The sequence below is a fragment of the Phaseolus vulgaris genome, chromosome 8 (assembly GCF_000499845.2).
Source record: "Phaseolus vulgaris cultivar G19833 chromosome 8, P. vulgaris v2.0, whole genome shotgun sequence".
Lineage (NCBI taxonomy): Eukaryota > Viridiplantae > Streptophyta > Magnoliopsida > Fabales > Fabaceae > Phaseolus > Phaseolus vulgaris.
In genome coordinates, this window is record NC_023752.2 from 52,698,738 (window position 1) to 52,722,205 (window position 23,468).

Here is a 23,468-nt window from a genome sequence, read left to right on the forward strand (position 1 = left end):
TTTATCTAAAAGCTAATATCTTTTCTCGTACTCATATTTTTTATTTATTTTTTATCAGCAATATTCTCTTACTCATTAAGACAGTCAAATTCTTGATAAAGTTATAACACGAGTTGTGGTATATTCCCATTGCCTACATATATTGTAGTCACAATTCAAAGATAGTCAACTTTTATATTCAAAGTTTAACTTTTAGCATGTTATAATATTAACACTTCATGCATCAATCAATTTGGTTTTATTATTTTACTTCACTTTAAAAGTATTTTAAAATAAGTAAATAATTGTCCAACAGCTTCCACTTTTATTGCTTACACTATTCTTTTTACTGTTTTTTTAGTAGGATTTGTACATATGATTAAAGCCATCTTCCAACATTTTGATGATATAAATTATTGGATAAAGTCTTTGTCTTAATAAATACTAAAATATTATTTGTTTTCATATTAAAAAAATTTGTTTGACTAGTCATTTCATGCTTTTTCGAATGTATAACAAATTTTTTCTCATATGACATTTTAGAGTAGACTCAATTCCTCATATAACACTATTTATACTTTTATTTCTTCATCTAGCACTTTTTTTGTTTTTATTTCTCTATCTAGCACCATTTCAAAAGTAAAAAAGTAAAATTAAAAAAATAATAATAATTTTGAATGCATTAAAAAAAATATTTTTAATGTTTAAAATAGTTAATGAAGAAAGAAATGAGTTTTTACAAAATAAAAATAAAAAGGTAATAAATTAAAAATGTTTAGTTTAATTTTTTTTAATGAAGAAAATAAAAAATTTAACCCTACAACAACATAAATGTTGAATTTATAAACATAAATTAGTAATTATTTTTATTATTATTGATGATGTAATCATGTTAATTTCAAGTAAAAAATACAAGACATAATTATAAAAAAACCAAAGTCCACTTCTTAATAATTATTTAATTTTATAGCCATTTTAGTATCCCTAAACCTATGCTATAGTTAAATAATATATTTTTCTTTATCTATGCTTAGCCAACACTACCTTGTAAATTTGTGTCTCATTGGAAGTCGTCTCTAATGCATAGCTACCAAAACATTAGCTTCCATTTCTATTGGGACGCTAAGCCCACGCTAGTCCCATGTAGAGTCTCTTTTTTTCTTTTTGTGCCGCTCTTTTGGAGACTCTACCATCATTATTTCTTGTAGTGGAAGAAAATATAACGAAATATGTTTATATTTTCTTTGTCTTGACTCGCAGATAGACTTAGTAAAATCGTTCCTATCATTTACCACCACTGCCAACCACTTCCCCTTCATATCCTCCATCACTACCGCCCCTTTAATTATTTTTAACCCTCCCAATCAAATATCAAAATGTGTAAGCATTTCACTTGTTTGTTCTTTCCTTTCCCGATCTATTTTCTCACTCTTTTCTCCTTTCACTCATACACTAATGTGTCTCCCCTTTTCTCCCTAAGTCCTCTCTTTCTCATAGACTAACCTCTCTCACTCCCACTGCGAACTTTTATCTAGTACTTTTTTTCCCTTTCAATTTTTATTCAATGAACAAAATCCTACTATTTATTTTTGTTTGTTTTCTTTAATAGTTTTATTATAAGTTTGAGTAAATTGTTGTCTTCGTGTATTTTATGGCGTTATTTATGTCAACACAATAATAACAATATTGTCATTCTACAATGCCAAAGACATGCATAAATGAATAAAAAAAAGAGTAAATTTAGATATTGCATTTCTATCTTCTACTTTATAATTGAAAAACAACACTTACTGATTGGTTTCGTGGTTCTAAAATGAAACTACAGACTTTTCATATTTTGTATTTTAAATATGAAAATAGAAAAAAAATGGAAAAGGTGTTTGATGGAATAAAAGTGAAGATGAACGAGAGAAAAAAAAAGTGCAATTGCACCATACTCCTCAACCAGCCTCACTTTACAATGTTTAATTTTGAATTTCAAATTTTTTAAATTTAAAAATAATGTTATCTTTTCTATTATCTTTTAAAATATAAAATTAAAACTACTCACATAAATATCTTCTCTCATATATTTTTAATATAATAAAATAAAATATAAATATAAGGATAAAATTGAAATAAAATAAAACGTGAGATGAGAATAAACGAGATATTAATAATCGTTTGTTTTTTAAGAGAATACATCTACCAAAGTTTTTTAAAACTATTTGTCAGTAAACTTATGAATGATGATTGATGAAAATCTTGTATAGTTTGAAATTTACTTTAATGTTGAATGAAATAATTTTTGAAGTTTAGTATTTGTATCTGAAGAGAATCCAATCTGAACATTTATTGAAAATGAAGATGAAAAAAATGAAAAGCATCAATCGCTTTACTCTTTATTGAGCCACAGAGCATTAGTGATCTCTATAAAGGTAACATTATATTATATTATATTATATAAGAACAAAATCTTGAATATAATACAGTGCACTATAATAAGCAGAAAGTAAGAAGAAGATAGTTCGAAGATAATCTCTACCCTAAAAGGAAGTGTTGTAAAAGAAGAAAAAAAGCAAAAATATTTGCACATTCTAACAGGTGCAACTTGAGATAAGAAAGGGGAAAAAAAGAAATATAATAGTTGATGAGATAAATAATAATATTTTCATAGTATTAAATTAATGAGAGGTGGAAAAAGTAATAGAAAGAAATGGTGACGTGGACATTGGTGGACGTTGTCGTTTTGTGTATAGTACAAGTCTTTTGAATCCAAAAACTTGAAACGCCTCTTCCACTTGTTCACACTACTGCTGGTAAGTTTCCTTACTCACCAAGACAACTGCAGCCCCCGATGAATGCCACGTGTCGCAATCTCTTTCGGTACTTGTTTTCCGCCAACTCCCATTTCCCTTTTTACCCTCCCTCGCCGCGCCTTTCACAACTACTACGTTGTGTTCACCGCATATACGAGGAATTTATATTAATAACTCAGCCACCACCACCTTCACTTTCCGACCAACTTCTTTTACCTGTCACGACGGAAAACTCAAAAAGCACCTAAATTCTCCAGAATCCCTACGATTCCCACTTCGTTTTTCACCTTATTTATCTCCAAGTTTTCTCCTTTCTCCTTTTTTTTCTCTCTTCGCCTTCTGGGCTTTCTCAAAACTTGCTTTACCCTCATGGGTGCTGCTGTCGTAGAGTGTTACCCGCCGCCGCGCACGGCGGTGCTGTCTCTCAACACACTGCCGCTAGGCTTCCGTTTCCGTCCCACCGATGAAGAGCTTATTGATTACTATCTGCGCTCGAAGATCAACGGAAACGGGGACGATGTTTGGGTTATCCGTGAAATTGATGTCTGCAAATGGGAGCCTTGGGATTTGCCTGGTATTTTCTTCTCCTTATTCTATCTGCAAATTTTAGCTGGGGTTGTTGTGCAATTGGGAAAGTTTTAGTTTTTTGCTTTACTCATCTTTTTGTACTGTCGATGGATTACTTCTTCTTTCTTTTTATGATGCTTCTTTTGAACTAGACTTAAGTACAGCTTTTGTTGTTCCGTAATCATAATCAGCATTTTATCTTGTTGATTAGAAGAGGCTATAAAGAAAAAGTGTTGATGTTAATTGGAGATCAAATTTCTATGGTGCTGTATTTAAGTTTTATTTTGAGGAAGAAAGGTTGTTTTGTATTGTTAGACATGGAATTAGTGGTAAACATTGATGTGGAAAGTGGCTGTGCTGTTTGATTTGCTTATATTGTTCGTGCTTGTTGGGTGTTGTTGGGGTGGGGTTTGTTTGCTGTAGATTTGTCGGTGGTACGGAACAAGGATCCAGAGTGGTTCTTCTTCTGTCCGCAGGATCGGAAGTATCCCAATGGGCACAGGTTGAACCGAGCTACGAGCCTTGGGTATTGGAAAGCAACGGGGAAGGATCGAAGGATTAAGTCTGGGTCCACTTTGATTGGAATGAAGAAGACTCTTGTTTTCTATACTGGTCGTGCACCGAAGGGGAAGAGAACCAATTGGGTTATGCATGAGTACAGGCCTACCCTGAAGGAGCTCGATGGTACCAATCCTGGACAGGTCTGGTCTTATCTCCTACTTCTGTTGTTTGGTATATTTGCTTTCCATCTTTGTTATCATGGTGTTTTCGCATTAAATTGTTTGTAAACTTTAATAGCTCTTTTTTTTCCCTCAGGAGGTGTTTAACATGTTAAGCTTGGTTTTTATCTCTCAATGTTTGATGTGATGAATGATGATTTATTTTCGTTCCTTCTTCTTCCTATTTGGTTTAGGGTTGGTTGAAAGAGTGATGGGTTTACATATTTGTGACAATTGATTAAAGCAAAGTCGATTATTTGATTTTTGTTTTTAATGTTTGTGTCTTGTATTGTTTTCCTTTCATGATTTTTCAAGTTTGAGGGGGTTCCTCTTTCCCTACTTATTTCATAAAACTCTCAGGTTTTAATGTCGTAAGAAGATTTGGTTTGCTGACTGAGTCAAACGATATTGACTACTGTATTTAATATCTCTTCGATTTGCTTCTCCACCTTGTTATTTTGATTCTAAATGATCTTCGTGTTCTTCTTTTGCATCTTTAAATGTACTATTACACATTTCCGTTATCTCTTGTCCAACTGCTTGTAACCCTACCTGATAAGATTGTACCTACAGATCAGTATATATTATTTAGCATAAAGCTTCTGCACTTTGTGTCTATGTCAGAGTGTCCATGAGATATGTTGCTGACTTTTCAATATGGTTGATTTAACTAATCGCAGAATCCGTATGTCCTTTGTCGCTTATTTAAAAAACATGATGAGAGTCTTGAAGCTTCAAATGGTGAAGTGGAACGGGCTGCTTCAACCCCTATGACTGCCAATCACTCTCCAGATGAAATACAATCTGATTCCTCTCTGGATCCAGCATCTTCCTCACAGATTACTGAAGGTGAAAAGCCTCTAACAGTTATCCCTGAGAACTCTGAAGAAGTAATATCCAACATTATAACTCCAGTTGACTCCCATAGTGATGGATGTGATGCTCGGGATGCACAAAATCAGATTGTAGAACTAGCTTCAGAGGTTAGATTGGTTGCTTGAGTTTTGATCTATTCTTTCTTCCTTTTCCCCTTGATTTCACCCTCCCCCTTATTTGATTTGAAAACATTGAATTTGTTGGTTTAGTAACTATACTTGATGATTTTACAACTACAGCAGGATCAGGCATTTAACTTTGAGGATTTTTATGACCCAACAAACCAGCAATTAGATGACAAATTATTCTCCCCAGTCCATGCTCATTTCCCACCAGAAATTTACTATCAATCAGAACTTCAGTATGGTACAAATGACAATATGTCTGACCTTTTTGACTCAGTTAATTGGGATGCGATCTCCTATGATACTAGCAGTCTAGAGCCATGCTCATCCCTCCTCAATGTTAAGGACCATGGATCAGGCAGTGACTCAGATGTGGAAATGGCCAATATGACGGTGAGTTAGCTCTTATTGCTTTTATCCTTTAGTTATTCTAGATTGCTGCAATCATAATGACTTCTATTAATTTTTAAACTCCCAATGACAGCTCTAACCCATTATTTATTCACGTTTTTATGTTAATTGACCTTTTGTCTAAAATGGCATCAAATTACAAGTTGGATTATATCTGTTAAGTGAGTTTATATAGCTCATTTGAATGTTCCACTTGTCTAATGTCAGTGTGTTATTTGCTGCTGCAGAATCCGCAGGCATTGCATGGTTATCCTAAGGAGGCAGTTGAGCAGAAGAGCAATGTAGGATTATTTCAGAACAGTCCCGAGATGGCTTTCTCAAACGATGGTTCTATGGGCGAAGTGGACTATACGACCAAGAATTGTGGGCAACTAAGAAACTTTGATGCGTTTAATAATAATGGTGGTACTGGAATCAGAATAAGGTCTCGTCAAGGACGAACTGAACAGCCAAACATGAATGGAATGGTACCATCACAAGGTAATGCACCAAGGAGAATACGGTTGCTTGTTGGGCGTGGGCCTCCGTTTGGTTCTGAGGAGGCGGCAAAAGATGGAAGTTGTGCTTGTGCCCCAGAAGACCATAATTCAAAAACCATCAATACTAGGGTAAGGAGTTTGTTTATTTAACTTGTATATCTAACTCAGTTGTCTCTGCATGTTTTGAGATTTTTGTGATCCTGTTTTGCAGGAGTGGAAAGCTTCAGACAACCAAGCTGCCGACGAGAGTTCCGCCGTTGCTGATGATGTGGATGAACGAGAGAAGGAATCTCCGGAGTCATCTGACTTAGGAAAGATCACTCAACAGCATGTTGCAACTGCAGAATCCATCTCAAAAGACCATCTACAGGTTTCGTCTAACCGTGGCATGTGGTCTTATGTTCTTGGAGTTTCTGCAACTGTGTTGGTTTCAGTAATACTCGTTGTTAATATATGGGCATATGTGAGATCTTAAACTGCTTACAAGTTCATTCCTTTTATGCGGAATTTGCCTCCATTGCTTTTTTGGCCAGTTAGGGAGGTGTGTAGGATTGACTTTTCAGAGACTTGTTGATAAGAATGTAAAATATGTATGTGCATATATGTATGTAATGAAGTAGTCATTCCAGAGTATGGTAACATAGCTGTCTAGTCTGGTAGACACATGTTGCTGCAGTTAGATTCATAGTTTAACCGCTTCCATTTTTGTTGAGGTTAAGGTTAGTTTACCCATTTGGTTTGGTTAGTAGCGATAGCATGCAGTCATTTATTCCCATGAGGTTTTGTTGTATCTATTTTTGGCTATGTTAACTTAGGAAGAGTATTCTATGTAAGCTTTTCTTTAACTGCTCCACCATCTTAATCCATAAATTTGGTTTTTTTCATGAAAATTAAGTATTAAAGAAACACACAGAATTCTATTCTAGCAATTTGATTACAACTGCACTTACATTACTTATTTTTCAACTCATCACAATCTGTGTCTGTCTAGTAACTGTTTATTTATGTTATAATCTGTTACACCATCTTTAGACGCGTATATATGTGTACAATTTTCAGACATGAAGATGTAAGTGTAATTTTCATTAGTTTTGAATTTATTGTCAAATTTGGTGCAAAATTAATCAAACACAACCAACCCATATGGGAACAAATAATAATATTATTAATACTATTGAAGTAAAGTTGCTAAGGGAAAATAAATATATACCTACTTGAAAAATACTTTAGGATGTGATTTATCGAAGACTTTACAGAAGGAATGTTGTATTTAGTTGTTGATATTTTAGTTTATCCTTCTGAAATTGAAGTGAAGGTTACTCAATATCTATTTGATCAATTTATGAGTCATGAATGTGTATTCAGAGAGAATGTTCAGTGAAGGAGTATTATAAGGGAGTTAGAAATCACTAAGGTTTTGAGCTTAAAGAATAAAATAATGGATTATTGATTAATGTAATCAAAGAACAAATTATTGTTAAAAAAATCAATAAAAATTGCATTTATCAGAAAGGAGAAATTGCTTCATCAATGTGCGTGCATAAATGAAATATTGACAATATGTAATATGTAATTATATTGAGTATTTAGAATTTTTAAGTTTACTATATTTCTTTTTTAATTATTCATTTAGTGATTTATATACTACTTAAGTTTTAGTTTTTAAAATAAAATTATATATATATATATATATATATATATATATATATATATATATATATACTCATTCATGTTTTCCAAAAGAAAACTTCATTATTACATAGTCTCTTCTAGATACTACTCCAAAACTTATACATGTATCTATTCAAAACAGTACAAATATAATATATTACCACATAAACAACATATATGGGAAAATTATCTAAACTATTATGATTACGATGAAATAACTATATTTAAAATTCATTATAACTATAATTTTACAACTCAAATCAATTATCACTATTTCATCAATTACTAACATATGTAAAATCACATAATCACACATAAATTACCACATATTAAATAATATCCATATATTCATAAAAGAATATTTATTAGCATTTACTATTAGAAACAAGCACTTGACCAATTTTTACGTACATTCAAAGGTAAGTTTAAAGTATTTATATCTAGAAGTCACAACAAGGATTTTAACTCTAACGATACAATAAACTTATCTCCAATTTTTCATTATAGTTGATCCTGCCGGTTGACCAGAATGCAAGAGCCTTGCTTCGTCGAATGTATCTTCCTCTGGATCGGCTTTGCACCGCGCTAGCTTTCGTCCTTCACACCTCGTTCATCTCAAGAACCTGCAAAAGACAGAGTGGCGCCGCTGCGGCCGATCGCGCTTCGACGCTCAAGTCAGTGACGGAACCACCAAAACTCTAAGAGAGAAAAGCTAGTAACTCAAGGAACCGTGCAAAACTCTCTCAGCGTACTCCAGTATTCTCAAAGCGTAAAGAAGTGTTCTAAACGTGCGTACCTCAGAAGTTCGTTAGAATCCCTTATATACTTGTGCACTTTCTCTCTCCTGACGGTTACACCTCTGGACACGTGGCTCGCATCCAGCTGTACACGTGTCACCATCTGGAACGTCCTCTGCTTGAGCATCACTTCTTACTCTTTCGACTAAGTTACCCATGCAAGGAGTAACTCGGTGTATAGCTGTCTTGGAGCGCGATCTCTTCTCTGTGGCGAGTACGGGGTGTCACCACGCACACCTTCCATGTGGTCTCGCCGGCCGCCATCATGATCTGCTTCACTTGCTTCATCGTGTATGTCCTGGTAAGCTGTTCCCTGGCCTCACCCTCTGGCTAGCGAGGGAATGGTCATCTGATAACTTCATCCTTCGCACTCGTGCCCTTTGAAAGCCTTGAACAAGCTTTCCTGATATTTCGGCGATGTCCTCCTCTCGGCGATCTCTGATCACTTGGTCGCCTAGGCTCGCATCCGGCGACTACGACACAAGCCTGGTGACCACCAGTTTAGATATGCTAGAGATCGGAGCACGCCAACTTAACGATTGGCGACTTACACGAGCTTCCCGATTTCCTTCCCTTTTGTCAGCCAGGTGTTCCGTTCAACACGCCTATACCATTGCTTGCTGCCACGTCATCACTCCCGACTATCTTGGTTTTTAATTCATGTACCACTTGTTTGCGTTATTCGTGCATATACTCGTATATTTTGCTTTTGCTTTTGTGCTTACTTGTCTATATATATTTTTTTTTTACTCTGTGCAGACTTCATGTTGGGCAAAGGCAAACTAGCTGAACTGAGGGTGATCGCCCGTTCCCACAAGTTGGCGACGGGTTCCCAAACCGTTCCCAACTCTGTGGTGGAGATCGCCGCTGCTCAGGGCAGATCTCCTTCCCACGGTCCAACTCCTTCGGAGACGCTACCTGTCCCTCAAAGAAAAAAGCTTGTCTTGAGGAAGCCAAAGAGGAAAACTCCTCAGGTGGTACAAGAGGATGAAGAGGATGACGAGGCGACTAAAAACGGCCTCGTCACCAAAAGAACAAGGGTGGCACCCTCTTCACCACCCGCTCTCCCAACACCAATGCCTCCTTCTCCTTCAGTTCCAACACCGCCTTCTCCTCCAGCTCCAACACTGCCAGTCCAAGCAATACCCTTGGCTGTCGCGCCCCCTGTGGTTGAAGGCAGCGAGCCTAATTTCATAGAGAACCCTCCAAGCGCCTCCACGTCGTTCGTATCTGCTAGAGAGGGTCCTCCTTCAACCACCTCAATTGCTGGGGCCGCACCAGGTGGAGATGAAGGTGCTCACAACTCTCCAATCCTCATAACAGAGTCCCCGACTTCACCACCACGCCAAGAAGCCCCCCTCGCCCTTCAAACTCAAGAGGGTGGTGGTGAAAGCCAGCATCAAGCTCCTCCAGCACCTCCACTAGCAACAACTGCAAGCCTTCCCCCTCCCTCGAAGAGATCTGGACGCCATGAGCACTGAGCTAAGGGGCGCGTGTAAGGAGGCCTCTGATCTGCGCCAAAAACTGCACCTCCTAGCTCAAGAGAAAATTGAGCTGGAGAGTAAGCTGGTACCCTACAGGCTCAAGGTGGCCAACTTGGAGGCGTCAATGAAAGCAGATGCGGCCAAGGTGGAGAACCTTGAAAAGAGGTCAGCTGATCGGGAGGTCCTCCTCGGGAAGGTCGAGAAGGAGAGGGACGACGCCATGGCTGAGCTCGCCAAAGCTCAAGAGAAAAACAAGAAGACTGCTGCAAAGCTGGCCCAGGCGCGGGACGAAGGCAAAAAGGTTGCTAAAGACCTTGCTCAAGCTCGCGGGGAAACTGAAGAGCTGAAGAAACGAACTGACGAGCTGAAGCAACAAACCGAAGAGCTCGAGCAAAGCTCCGCCCAAGTCCTTGCCGCCGGGTTTGACGCCGCCCTGGAGCAAGTCGCTTGCCAATACCCTGAGCTTGATCTGACTATGGTGTCCATTTGCAACGAAGTGGTGGATGGGAAGATCGTGCCCTCTAAAGATTAATCACCTCCCTCCATCACTTGTTTTTTGAAACTTAGCGCTTATTTCTGTTTGTACGAACTTTACTTGTAATTTTTCTTCTTACGTATTTGAACTGACACTGCTTTTATATAACTTTTCCTGCTTTTTGCACCTCGTCTTTCTGTTTACTTCGCATTCTTTAACCTTCATCTGCTTTCTTACTCGCTGTATGGTTAATCAACTTACCTGGTGAAACTTGCTTAAACAAATCGACCCGGCAATACTCCGGGCTCAACTATTCATTCACTGCTTTGAACTTGAGCAAACCGTTAATCTTATAACAATTTATCGAACTGTTAACTCGAAGTAAAACTTGAGCAACTTATTAACCTTCAAGCGATGACGTTTAACGTAACTTGCAAACTTAAGGCAATTAGTTACTTACTAGGCAGTAGGTTTTAACTTAAACTGGTATCACAATACAGTTTACCTGATCTGCCCGGCAAGGTTAGCCTTTACTCCTGTCATCGCCTGGAATTCTTCTGATCGCCATAGGGTTCTGGCGATGTAAGCTTTCTTTGCCTTTATATCTTGGCTATTGTTCCCTCATTTGGGGGGTAGAGGCGCCTTTCGGATCCTTCTCTACCTCCTTGAGTTTCAGAACAATAAGCCGGATAGCGAGGTGTTCTCTTTGAACCTACCTTAGCTATCTTTTAAACTTCTTTCACCCTTCACGCCATACCTGAACTCGTTCAGGACGAGAAAGATTTTATCCGCCTTCACACCGCCCACAAACGTGGAAGTCTTCTTTGGTCTTACTAAGTCAATATTGATGTTTCACTTAAAGGGGGAAAGGCGTTTTCCTTCCTTTCCCGCCGTTTAAGGTCACGAACACCCCTGACTTTTCAGTTCATCTTGCCTGAACTCACTCTGAGGTGAGGACTTTTTCTCGCCTGAACTCGCTCGACGGCGAGAAGGACTTTATCTGGTGCCTCAAGTTGCCCAGGGTGTACATCTCCCCCCCCCCCGGATGCATTGAGGACTTTTTCTCTTTCTCGCCTGCACTCGCTCGAGGGCGAGGAGGTATTTTCTTTTCTTGCTTCCAAACGCACGAGAGCGTTGAGGTCTTTAGTCGTCGCTGGTGCCTCCGATCGCCAAAAGACGATGAGGACTTTAAAACTTTAGCTGATGCCGCCAATCGCCGAAAAGCAATGGGGACTTCAAAACTTTTACTTAGAAAGAATGCAACATAACTTTAAACTTGCCTTGAATCACATACGGGTGATAAGGTCTTTTTTCTAAAACTTTCGAAATAACAAGCATGCAATCTTAGAAACTTTAAACTCTTTGAAAACTCTTCTTTATTGGGTGGCCTCATTAAAAACCCTCCTTAGGGAAAAAAGAGTGCCCCCTTCAAACTGTTTTGACAGAAAGCTTGCGAATCTCTTCATGTTCGTTTTTACTTACAAAGCTTTAACTGTAATATAACTTGAGGTGTGTGGCGTTCCAAGTGCGAGGAATCACCCCTCCTTCCAATGTCTCTAAGCGGTAGGCGCCGTTCCCGAGCGCCTCGGTTATTCTGAACGGTCCTGTCCACTTAGGCGATAACTTGTTTTCCATCTCGTACTGGTGGACCTTCCTCATCACCAGGTCGCCTTCTCTAAACTGCCTTGGCATCACCTTCGAGTTATACCTTCGTTCAATCCTCCTTTTCACTGCCTCAGCCTTTACCCTTACCTCCTCCCTAACCTCATCCAGCAAATTCAGATTCAACCTTCTTTCTTCGTTTGAGTTTTCCACCACGAAATTCTGAAATCTCGGCGAGCTCTCCTGGATTTCAACTGGAATCATTGCATCACATCCATAGACCAAGCTGAAAGGGGTCTCATGGGTTCCTGACTGCTCGGTGGTATGGTACGCCCAAACTATGCGGGGTACCTCTTCAACCCACGATCCCTTGGCTTTCTCTAGCATTCTCTTCAAGCCTCTTAGCAACACCCGATTGGCGGACTCCACTTGGCCATTTGTCTGAGGGTGCTCGACGGATGCAAACACCTGCTGAATCCCCACCTCCTCGCACAGCTTCTTCAGTAGGTGACTTGCAAACTGAGTCCCATTGTCTGACACCAGGCGCTTAGGCACACCAAACCGGCACACGATGTTCTTCCATACAAAGCTCTCAATCTTGTGTGCGGTGATCTGGGCCACTGGTTCTGCTTCGATCCACTTGGTGAAGTATTCAATCGCCACCACCAAGTACTTCATCTGCCTGATCGCCAATGGGAAAGGTCCCAGAATGTCAATTCCCCACTTATGAAATGGCCAAGGGCTGTAAATTGACTTTAACTCTTCTGGAGGCGCTTTGTGCCATCGGCGTGCTGCTAACATTGCTTGCAGCACTGTGCATACTTCTTGCAGTCCTCTCTCATCGTTGGCCAGTAATAGCCTGCACGGAGGGTTCTAGCAGTCAGAGCTCGACCCCCGACGTGACTCCCACATATCCCTTCATGGAGCTCGGCCATGATTCTGGTGCATTTTTCTCCGTGCACACATTCTAGGAGTGGGTGTCTGAACCCAAACCTATACAGCTCGCCATCTATCATGGTGAACTTGTTGGAGTTCTTCTTTATCTTTCTAGCCTCCGTCGGATCCAGCGGGAGAAGGCCATCTGCCAGGCAGCGCTGGTACTGTGTTATCCACGTGTCTGGCTCATGCGTAGCGCAGACCTGCGTCATGTTCACCCTCTCCCCCCGACATGCTCTTATTCTCGGCGATCTCAAGGTCTCCTGGGTCAAGGACTTGCGACTCCTTGCCGCTTTCTCCGTTGACTTGCTTATCTGAAGAACCAGGTGGTCCGCCACAAATGCTCTAGGCATCTTCAGAGTTTCTTGGATCACTGTCCTCTGCCTACCCCCCTTGCCCGAACTGGCGAGCTTAGCTATCAAGTCTGCTCGGGAATTCTGCTTTCTGGGCACATGCACCACTTCAAATGAGACAAAGGAACTCTTCAACTCCTGCACATACTCCAAGTAAGCCGCCATTTATGGATCCTTGGCCTGGAACTCGCCTGTCCCGTGACTAATAACGAGTCACTCTTAGCCATAAGCACCCTAGCCCCCATCTCCTTGGCCAGCAAGATTTCGGCGATCAACGCTTCATATTCTGCTTGATTGTTGCTGGCTTTGGAGGCAAATCTCAGGGACTGTTCTATCAGCATGTCATTGGGCCCTTCTAGAATGACCCCAACACCGCTACCCTGCTGGTTTGACGACCCGTCCACCGAGAGCACCCAACGAAAGTCATCCCCTTCAACTCATGCTGCTTCTGACGAGAGCTCGACCACAAAATCAGCGAAAATCTGCCCCTTGATCAGACCTCGACGCTCATACTTGATGTCGAACTCCGATAGCTCCACCGCCCACTTCACCATCCTCCCAGCCACATCAGGCTTCTTCAGGACTTTCTGGATGAGTAAGTCGGTCATCACCAGCACTGTAAAACTGTTAAAATAGTGGCGCAACCTCCTCGCCGAAAACACTACAGCTAGTGCAGCTTTCTCCAAGGCCTGGTACCTCACCTCCGGGCCTTGCAACACCTTGCTGACGAAATAAATAGGCTTCTGAGCCTGGTCTTGATCTTGGACGAGCACCGCACTCATCGCCCTCTCAGTCACAGCAAAATACAACCTGAGAGGGGTTCCTACCCAGGGTTTACACAAAATCGGCGGGCTCGCCAAGTACTCTTTAAGCTTCACGAAGACTTCTTCACACTCCTTCGACCAAACAAACTTGTTTCGCCTCAAACATTGGAAATATGGGTGGCCCTTCTCTCCACTAGCTGACACGAAACGAGACAGGGCGGCCATCCGACCTGTAAGTTGCTGCACCTGCTTCACGGTAGCCGGGCTCCTCATCGCCAAGATGGCAGCACACTTATCAGGATTTGCCTCTATTCCTCTTTCAGTTAAGAGGAATCCCAAGAACTTCCCTGCCTCCACACCAAAAATGCACTTCTCGGGGTTCAGCTTTAATTTGAACTTGGCGATTGTGGTGAATAACTCCTCCAGATCCGAAACGTGCTTGCTCTTTTCTGGCGAGGTCACGACCATATCATCTATGTACGCTTGCACATTCCTTCCTAGCATTGGTGCAAGTACCTTATCCATTAATCTTTGGTACGTGGCCCCCGCATTCTTCAGCCCAAAGGACATCACCTTGTAACAGTAGCACGACCTCTCAGTCATGAAGGCAGTTTTCTCTTCATTCATAGGATGCATCTTTATCTGATTATACCCCGAGAAGGCGTCCAGAAAGCTCAGCAACTTGCACCCTGCTGCACTGTCGACCAGGGCATCTATGCTTGACAAAGGGTACGAATCCTTTGGGCAAGCCTTGTTCAGGTCAGTGAAGTCGACGCACATGCGCCACTTCCCATTGCTCTTCTTCACCAATACGACATTAGCCAACCACTCAGGATACTGGACCTCCCGGATATGGCCTGCGACGAGGAGCTTCTGTGTTTCATCCCTGATCGCCTGCCTTCTCTCCTCGTTAAATTTCCTTCTTCTCTGTCGCACTGGTCTAACTTGTGTGTCCATTGCCAAATGGTGACACAAGAAATCGGGGTCAATTCCCAGCATGTCTGAAGCAGACCATGCAAAAGCATCCAGATGCCGTTCTATCACCTTGGCAATCTGGTCTTGGAGCCCAGCCTCCAAAGATCTTCCCAGCTTGAAGACCTTTCCCCCGATCTCCCTTTCGAGCCACTCCTCGACGAGTTTGGGTCTGGTTTCCCTGGCGATCACCGCCTTGGCGATTCCCAATTCCCTCGCTTCCTCTGGGCAGTTCCTCGCCTCTTCCTCCCGTCTGCTGCTCTCTCCCTCAACCTCAGCATCCAGCATGGTGACATCGCCTCCGGCGGCCACCTCCATCGCCTCATCAACAACTCGCCATTCTGTTGGCTTGGGCTTCACACCAGGAGGCGGCGTCGTGGTAATGTAACTTACTGACCTCTTATTCTTAAGGCTATTCTCATAGCACTTCTTCGCCTTCTTCTGGTCAGATCTGATGGTGATCACCACCCCTTCCATCGATGGTAACTTAACCTTCATGTGCCTAGTTGAGGGCACAGCTCCTATTCTGTTGAGGGTTGGTCTCCCCAACAGAATGTTATATGCTGAGGGGGCGTTCACAACGAGGTACTTGATTTTCTCCGTCCTCAAGGCCACCTCATTCGTGAACGTTGTCCATAGCTCGATGTACCCCCTGACCTCCACCTGATCGCCGGCGAAACCATACAAACACCCTCCATAGGGTCTTAGCTGGCCAAGGGGTAGTTGCAACTGTGTGAAAGTCGGCCAGAACATTACATCCGCCGAGCTTCCTTGGTCCACTAGTACCCGGTGGACTTTTCTTCCCGCTGTGACAAGCGAGATGACTATCGTTGTCGTGAGGCACAACGTCACGGAGGTCTTCCTTCGTGAATGTAATATCCACATCTGGTGAGTGGTTTTCAAACATATCCACTGTCATCACAGACCTCGCGAATCTCTTCCTCTGTGACGCAGTGCATCCACCACCCGAGAATCCTCCAGCGATGGTGTGGATCTCGCCATGAGTGGGCATCTCATGCTGCTGACTCTCACCACCCGCCGGCTGGGAGCTCGACGCACCTCCCGTCCTCTTGTCCAGCAGGTAACCGTTCAAAAAACCACTCTTGACTAGATCGTCGAGCTGGTATCCCAGAGCCAAACACGAATCAACAGTGTGTCCAAAGCTCTGGTGAAACTCACACCAGCGTTTGGTTTTGGTCCTAACACCTTGTTGCCCACTTTCTCAGGCGCCTTAAGTCTGGCTGCTATGTTGGGAATGGCGATTAGATCCGCCAACCCCATGACAAACTTGTACTTTGGTAGGCGATTATACTCCCGGGGGCGTCCTGGGCCCCTTCCTTTGTTCTTCCTTGGATCATAAGGATGGCGAGTCCTCTGATCCTTCTTGGCCGCCATCGTCTCTAGCACCCTCTGCGGCTGGATTCTAGTCTGGGCACGTGGCATAGCAGGGGCCACGCTCCCTCTCTTCTTGGCGACCTCACTCTCGTCGGTGATGTGGGTCATCGCAAGTCGCCTAACTTCAGCAAACGTGGCGGGGTGAACCCTAATCAGCGCCTCACAGAAAGGTTCCGGTAGCACGCCCTTTTTGAAGGCGTATACCAGCATCTCCTTGTCTTTAGCAGGCGAGCGGACCATCTGTGCTCCAAAGCGATTCAAGTAGTCCCTGAGGGACTCTCCCTGGTACTGCCTTATGTCGAACAGGTCATAAGACACCCTAGGTGGCGTCTTGTTCACAATGTACTGCTCGACGAAAAGCTTTGAAAACTGCTGGAAATTGGTTATGTGACCTGTAGGCAAGCTCACAAACCATTTCAACGCTGTTCCCTGGAGCGTGCTCACAAACATCTTGCAATATACAGCATTCGAGCCTCCCGACAGCATCATCTGTGTGTGGAACGTGGTGAGATGTGCCTCAGGGTCCTCCACGCCGGTGAAAGAAGCTTTCATAGGTACTACGCTCGCAGGGATAGGCGTGTCTGTGATCGCCTGGGAAAACGGCATTGGGAAAACGCGAGGTGGCGACGGCGGCACGACCTCTTCAACGACTGGGCGTCTTGTCTGCTCCTGAAGAGCTTGACGCAACTCCTCAGTTACTTTGCTGAGCTCTTCATTCCTGGCCTGAGAGGCGACTAGGTCTTCATGCATCTTCGCTTGCTCTATGCGCGATGCCTCCACATTCGCTTGCAGCGCACGCATGATCTCCATCATATGTGCCATGGTCATGGCGCTTTCTGCAGCAACTGGCACAACGGGACTTGAACGGTTGCTTCTCATCTTTCTCATGAAAACTCAGCAAACCACACTCCAACGAACAAAACCTTCTCCAGCAAACGATCAATCCAGCAACCAATCGGTCATAAACTCCCAAACTCTTAAGAACTTCCAAAAACACAACCACAACAACACGCCGATAAATTCAGACGTCGAAACCTTCGCAGAAACTTGCAACTTCGCCACGAACCTACCGCTCTTCCAGCAAACTTCCGACTCACCAACCAGAAACGCAAACGAACGGAAAAAGCTCTGAATCAACCGATTGAAAACCGCGCAAACAGCAAGAAACTTCAGACTACCGATTAAAACCCACACGAACGGCGGAAAACTCGAAATCACCGAACAGAGCTCGAACGAACGGTGGAAAATGGTTGCACCAGCACACAACCACACAGAAATTACAGAAACTTCAAGAACTCACGCTGTGGATGGGGACAGGTTTTACACGACCCCACGATGGGCGCCTGATGATCCTGCCGGTTGACCAGAACACAAGAGCCTTGCCTCGTCGAATGTATCTTCCTCTGGATCGGCTTTGCACCGCGCTAGCTTCCGTCCTTCACACCTCGTTCACCTCAAGAACCTGCAAAAGACAGAGTGGCGCCGCTGCGGCCGATCGCGCTCCGACGCTCAAGTCAGTGACGAAACCACCAAAACTCTAAGAGAGAAAAGCTAGTAACTCAAGGAACCGTGCAAAACTCTCTCAGCGTACTCCAGTATTCTCAAAGCGTAAAGAAGTGTTCTAAACGTGCGTACCTCAGAAGTTCGTTAGAATCCCTTATATACTTGTGCACTTTCTCTCTCTTGACGGTTACACCTCTGGACACGTGGCTCGCATCCAGCTGTACACGTGTCACCATCTGGAACGTCCTCTGCTTGAGCATCACTTCTTACTCTTTCGACTAAGTTACCCATGCAAGGAGTAACTCGGTGTATAGCTGCCTTGGAGCGCGATCTCTTCTCTGTGGCGAGTACGGGGTGTCACCACGCACACCTTTCCTGTGGTCTCGCCGGCCGCCATCATGATCTGCTTCACTTGCTTCATCGTGTATGTCCTGGTAAGCTGTTCCCTAGCCTCACCCTCTGGCTAGCGAGGGAATGGTCATCTGATAACTTCATCCTTCGCACTCGCATCCTTTGAAAGCCTTGAACAAGCTTTCTTGATATTTCGGCGATGTCCTCCTCTCGGCGATCTCTGATCACTTGGTCGCCTAGCTCGCATCCGGCGACTACGACACAAGCCTGGTGACCACCAGTTTAGATATGCTAGAGATCGGAGCACGCCAATTTAACGATTGGCGACTTACACGAGCTTCCCGATTTTCTTCCCTTTTGTCAGCCAGGTGTTCCGTTCAACACGCCTATACCATTGCTTGCTACCACGTCATCACTCCCGACTATTTGGTCGGTACAATAGTATATTTTGGTCTACCTGACCAAGACCATTAATAACGTTAAGAATCTTTGTTATAACATTATTTTTTATTTAATACAAAAAATTTAAACTATAGTTCATAAATCATCCTAGATATGTGATCTTATATTTATATTTATATATATATATATATATATATAAATCTAAATCATCTTTAGTCACAATACCACTCAATTCTCACATTATTTACCTTCAAACATTAAGAAGAAACATGCAAAATACACTCATAATTTCATCACAACAAATTAAATTATTTAAATATTTAATATAATCTTCACATGTATCATACTCTCTTACTTTATTATATTGAATCATAATTCAAAAACAACTAAAAAAAACATAAAGTATTCAACAATTAATAGTTAAAGATAATAAGCAATACAGAGTTCTACTTATCCAATCAAACTCAAATATATCTCAAAAGAAATTTAAAAAGATAAACAACAATTCTTATGAACTAAAAAGAAATTACTTAATTTAAAAATTAAAAAATCATAATAACTCCAATTAAAATTGACAACATTTGTCCTAACATTCAAGTTACAACTTTTATGAAGATCACTTAACCAAACTCTAAAAGCATTGATCTCTTATCATATATAAATTCGTTGAGCGAATTTGAAAAAAATTGACTCCACTTGCTTTTGGGTTTGAATCTGCTGAACAAATTTTAGATCCATTTGAGTGAAATTTTGGTCCGCTGAGCGAATGTTTGATCCGTTGAGTGATTAAGGCCGAAAATTGTCTTGATTCTAAGGATGAAATGCACTACTTTATAATTTATAATAAAAACATTTAATTATAAATCATGTTTCTTCGAATCAACTTAGTAAAAATAAACTTTATTCGAAATCAATTTTTTCAGTGCTCATTCAAAAGAACTAATCTTTTACGAGTGAAGATATTTTAACCCAAATGCAGTCGTTTTATTTTATAATTGTATTATTAAATTAATTATTAAATTAATACATTAATTATTCTCAATAAAAGGATAATAATATGGTGATTCTAGAGTACTATATTAACTAACTACACATATTTTGAAGATGATTTCATCTTTTTAATACGTTAATCATTCAAAGAAGTTAAAATGACCATTAATGTAGATATTAATTGACTCTTTCCATAGAACACATTTCTTGTTTAAATTCTTTTAAGATAAAAAAAAAGGAAATTGAAGAATTTTGTAGTAAAGTCAAGATATACCTAAATATATTCATACATACATGAACACTAATGAATTAAAAAGTTAAGAAAACAAATCCAATGGATTACTCACAAAAGCCCTTCAACTTATCAATCTCATTCGTGATTATGCAGAATGAAAACAAAGAGACGGAGAATTGTAAATAAACACAAAGCTTCGTTCAGAAAGGTGGTGTCTTTCAAGAACACAAATTTAACATCCCCTCCATTTTGCACATGTTTGACCAATACACTGAAACTAAAAGGATATTGCGGAACACTAAAAAAAACAAAAAGCAAAATTTCAAATGCGATTATTCTGGGAGGAGTAAAATCACAATACTCATTAGCAAGAACCCATAATACCGATTCCTACCCGCACTAGTCTCAGAAAAGAGCAGTAACTTTTCTCAGTATTTGTAGTTCTCAACATAGAGGCTCTCTTTGGCACCATCATCAAGTTGCGAACTACCCTTGTAGGTTCCAAGAGTTGCCTCTGAGTTAGCCTTGGCTCTTACCAATAAGGCTTCTTGAGCCTTCTTCACATTCTCCTCTTTTCCACCCCATGCCTTAAGAGTGCTCTGTTGAAGTGCCCTTCCAAAAGAGAAAGAGAGTGACCATGGCTTCTTCCCATTAACCTGGTTAATGGCATTGAGGTTGAGGGATGCCTCTTCCTCACTCTGCCCACCAGACAAGAAAACCACGGCAGGAACTGCAGCAGGTACAGTCCGCTGCAGGGCTCTAACAGTGTGTTCAGCAACCACCTGAGGAGAAACCTTGGCAGATTTAGATCCAGGTGTAACCATGTTTGGCTTCAAAAGAGTTCCCTCGAGAAGAACATGGTGATCATTCAAAGCCTTGTAGCATGCTGCAAGGACACGCTCAGTGACAGCGGCACACTTGTGAATGTCATGAGATCCATCAACAAGGATCTCCGGTTCAACAATGGGAACCAGCCCATTTTCCTGGCATATCACAGCATATCTGGCCAAACCATAGGCATTTTCATGGATAGAGAGCTCAGATGGCTCGTTGGGACCAATCTTCAGCACGGCACGCCATTTGGCAAATCGTGCACCTGCTTCATAGTACTTGGCACACCGCTGACCAAGGCCATCTAGACCCTGAGTTGTGGTTTCCTGATCGGTACCGGCTAGCTCCACGGTGCCCTTGTCAACCTTGATACCAGTAAGCACACCATTCTCCTTCAACAACTCAACAAAAGGCTTGCCTACATAAAATTCATTTACAACAAGGTTAGTGGTGCAACAGCAATGACTATGATCCTTCAAATGAAGACAATTCCACCAGTAAAAAAGCATAATGGCCAGAGCCAAAAGGGAAAAGGAAAAGGAAAAAAAAATGAAATAAAGGTTTCAAAATAGGACAGAACGTGATGCAATTTCTTAGGTAATTATAGTTTCCTTCTGAAATAAAAATTAGAAATTCATCTCAACCAGACAATAAAGATTTGCATAATTTCATGAACAACAAAAGCAGCTATTGAATTGTATCTAACTTTCTATTTAAAAAGCAAGTTTCCAACAAAAACGGTGGTATAATTGTGGCTGCATCTACCACATTTGACCACAATTAAAAACCTTGATTGACGTCACACAGTGCATCATGAAACCCAATGATGCAATGCTCATCACAAACTAAACCAATTTAGATCCTGGAAAATCAAGTACCTGAAGCTGTGCTCTGGTAGAGGGTTTCCTCAAAGAGGATGACTCCACTGAGGTATTGAAGAGCACCAGGAGCAGTGAAAAGCAGCTCCCTAAGAGCACGCCTGTTGGATTCAACGTTCTCCACATTGATGCTGGACAAACGCTTACCAATTGTTCCTGTCGACTCATCAGCAGCAAGAATACCCTTTCCAGGAGTGCCAATGTAAGCAGCATTGGCAATAAGCTCATCTGCAAGCAAAATCATCAATCAACAGCCCCACACAGACATCAACTCCAAACTTCTTTAAAAAGAAACAGCATAGAACATAGACAAATCCAAAACATGAACAAAACAAACTGGAAACAAGTTGAACTTCATCGTTTGAACAAAGATGCGGAGTTAAAAACAGTTTGCAAGACAAGGAAACGCTAGACTATCAACAACAACGCAGAATTCATAAACCAGAACAAAATCCCTCGTAAGAGCACCTACATAAACAATCATACCAGCTTTCCATAAAAATTCGAATGAAAAACCAGATCTGAATCTCTCAGATCTAAATCCATGCAAACAAGTCCAAATCGATTCAAAAAAACGCATAAAATAAACGGATCAGTACATAAACATATGAAACAGTTAGATCTAGAAACAAACGGTTGGTATGAGAATAGATCAAAGTAAAAGCGAGTGAGAGATGGAGAAAGAGAAGTACCATGGTACTTGCCCTTGAAGTGAGACATGATCGAGGAGGAGGAAGAAGACGATGAGGTAGTTGAGCGGAGAAAAAAAAGTAGGTTTGAGGTTGTGAAGAAGTGAGTGAACACGAGGAAAAGGGTTAAGAGGGGTTTATATAGTGATGGTGATAACAATGTTGCGTTGGTTAGACGACAACAGGAAAAGAGACTAGGGTCTTAGGAAGCGTACTCGCGACGCGTCGACCTCGGGTTGTTAGGTAGCGTTGTGTTGTGTCTCTGTGGACTGCCGTTGGAATCAAAGACACCAAAATTGAATGGCGGTTTTGGTTTTCTGTGGATTCACGGCCCACCTTTATTGGGCCCAACGCCGTTGTACAGCTCATCAATGCAAGCCCAACCGTCCTTTTGTATTCTGCAGTCACGCAAAGTCTGCTTTCTTGCAGTAAAGTTTTTCCTTTTCTTCTGTCTTTCTTAATAAATATCCTTTTTCTATTCTCAAATATAATTAAATTTTGACTATTTATATTATTTAATAATTAATAACCTTTTTTCAAGAATATTCTAACTGACTTTTAACTACTCTATCAATAATATATATTCCTTTTATTTAAAAACACTTTAAAGTAATATTAAATTAAAATATTAACACAATTTTATATTCTTAGATTTTAGTATTTCACTTAACATAAATAAATTAAGTCAAACAAATTGAGTTAATTTATTGGAAATTTGAGTTGAATTTTTCTTCTATCTTCATCCAAGAAAGAAAAATGTTAAATATGTTGACAGAACGTTTAATTGATCTAGAAGTTGATTTTAATGTTTTAAGTGAAATTTCAAACACATTTATGATATATTTTGAACCATGTTTTTAGGTGAAAAACATATATTTAAAACATCAATAAGAAATCAAATATTAGTTGTAAACTCTTTTTTGTTTAAACCAGCCATGTTTAGACTTTCAATTTGAGTAAAAATGAATGCAAACAACAAATAAAACCTTTAAATGCAGCAACTATATTATGAAAAAATATTTTTATATTTAATTTTAGAATAATTTGATTTCATGGATTTAAAGCGAAGAAATAAAGCTTATACATACTGTATGTTCATTTTATCTTTATAACTTCTTTTTTTGTCAAGAAGCTACATTATGAGATGAATCTAAATATCAAAATAGTGAATTTTAAAGAAAAAAAA

At 40.9% G+C, this 23,468-nt stretch overlaps 3 protein-coding genes across 4 annotated transcripts; 2 read left to right on the forward strand and 1 right to left on the reverse strand.

Moving 5' to 3' along the window:
* The first annotated feature begins 2,770 nt into the window (after positions 1-2,770).
* Positions 2,771-6,787, forward strand: LOC137824331 (NAC domain-containing protein 91-like). Of its 2 annotated transcripts, none has more exons than XM_068629926.1 (6): positions 2,771-3,351; positions 3,768-4,045; positions 4,744-5,046; positions 5,179-5,457; positions 5,703-6,083; positions 6,166-6,787. In XM_068629926.1, the coding sequence occupies exons 1-6, from the start codon at positions 3,147-3,149 to the stop codon at positions 6,427-6,429; spliced, it is 1,710 nt and encodes a 569-aa protein (XP_068486027.1). In that variant the 5' UTR covers positions 2,771-3,146; the 3' UTR covers positions 6,430-6,787. The 2 variants fall into 2 exon arrangements, with proteins under 2 accessions (XP_068486027.1, XP_068486028.1); XM_068629927.1 differs by having other exon boundaries at positions 2,908-3,351; positions 5,182-5,457.
* A 2,399-nt stretch (positions 6,788-9,186) lies between these two features.
* Positions 9,187-9,903, forward strand: LOC137825338 (vegetative cell wall protein gp1-like). Its single transcript, XM_068631011.1, has one exon. It carries the CDS (start codon positions 9,187-9,189, stop codon positions 9,901-9,903), a length of 717 nt encoding a protein of 238 aa, XP_068487112.1.
* A 10,157-nt stretch (positions 9,904-20,060) lies between these two features.
* On the reverse strand, positions 20,061-22,644 carry LOC137827126 (fructose-bisphosphate aldolase, cytoplasmic isozyme). The gene is made up of 3 exons (XM_068633342.1): positions 22,286-22,644; positions 21,594-21,821; positions 20,061-21,133 (listed from the first exon to the last, which is right to left on the reverse strand). Exons 1-3 carry the CDS (start codon positions 22,311-22,313, stop codon positions 20,313-20,315), a joined length of 1,077 nt encoding a protein of 358 aa, XP_068489443.1. The 5' UTR covers positions 22,314-22,644; the 3' UTR covers positions 20,061-20,312.
* Between the last annotated feature and the right edge of the window lie 824 nt (positions 22,645-23,468).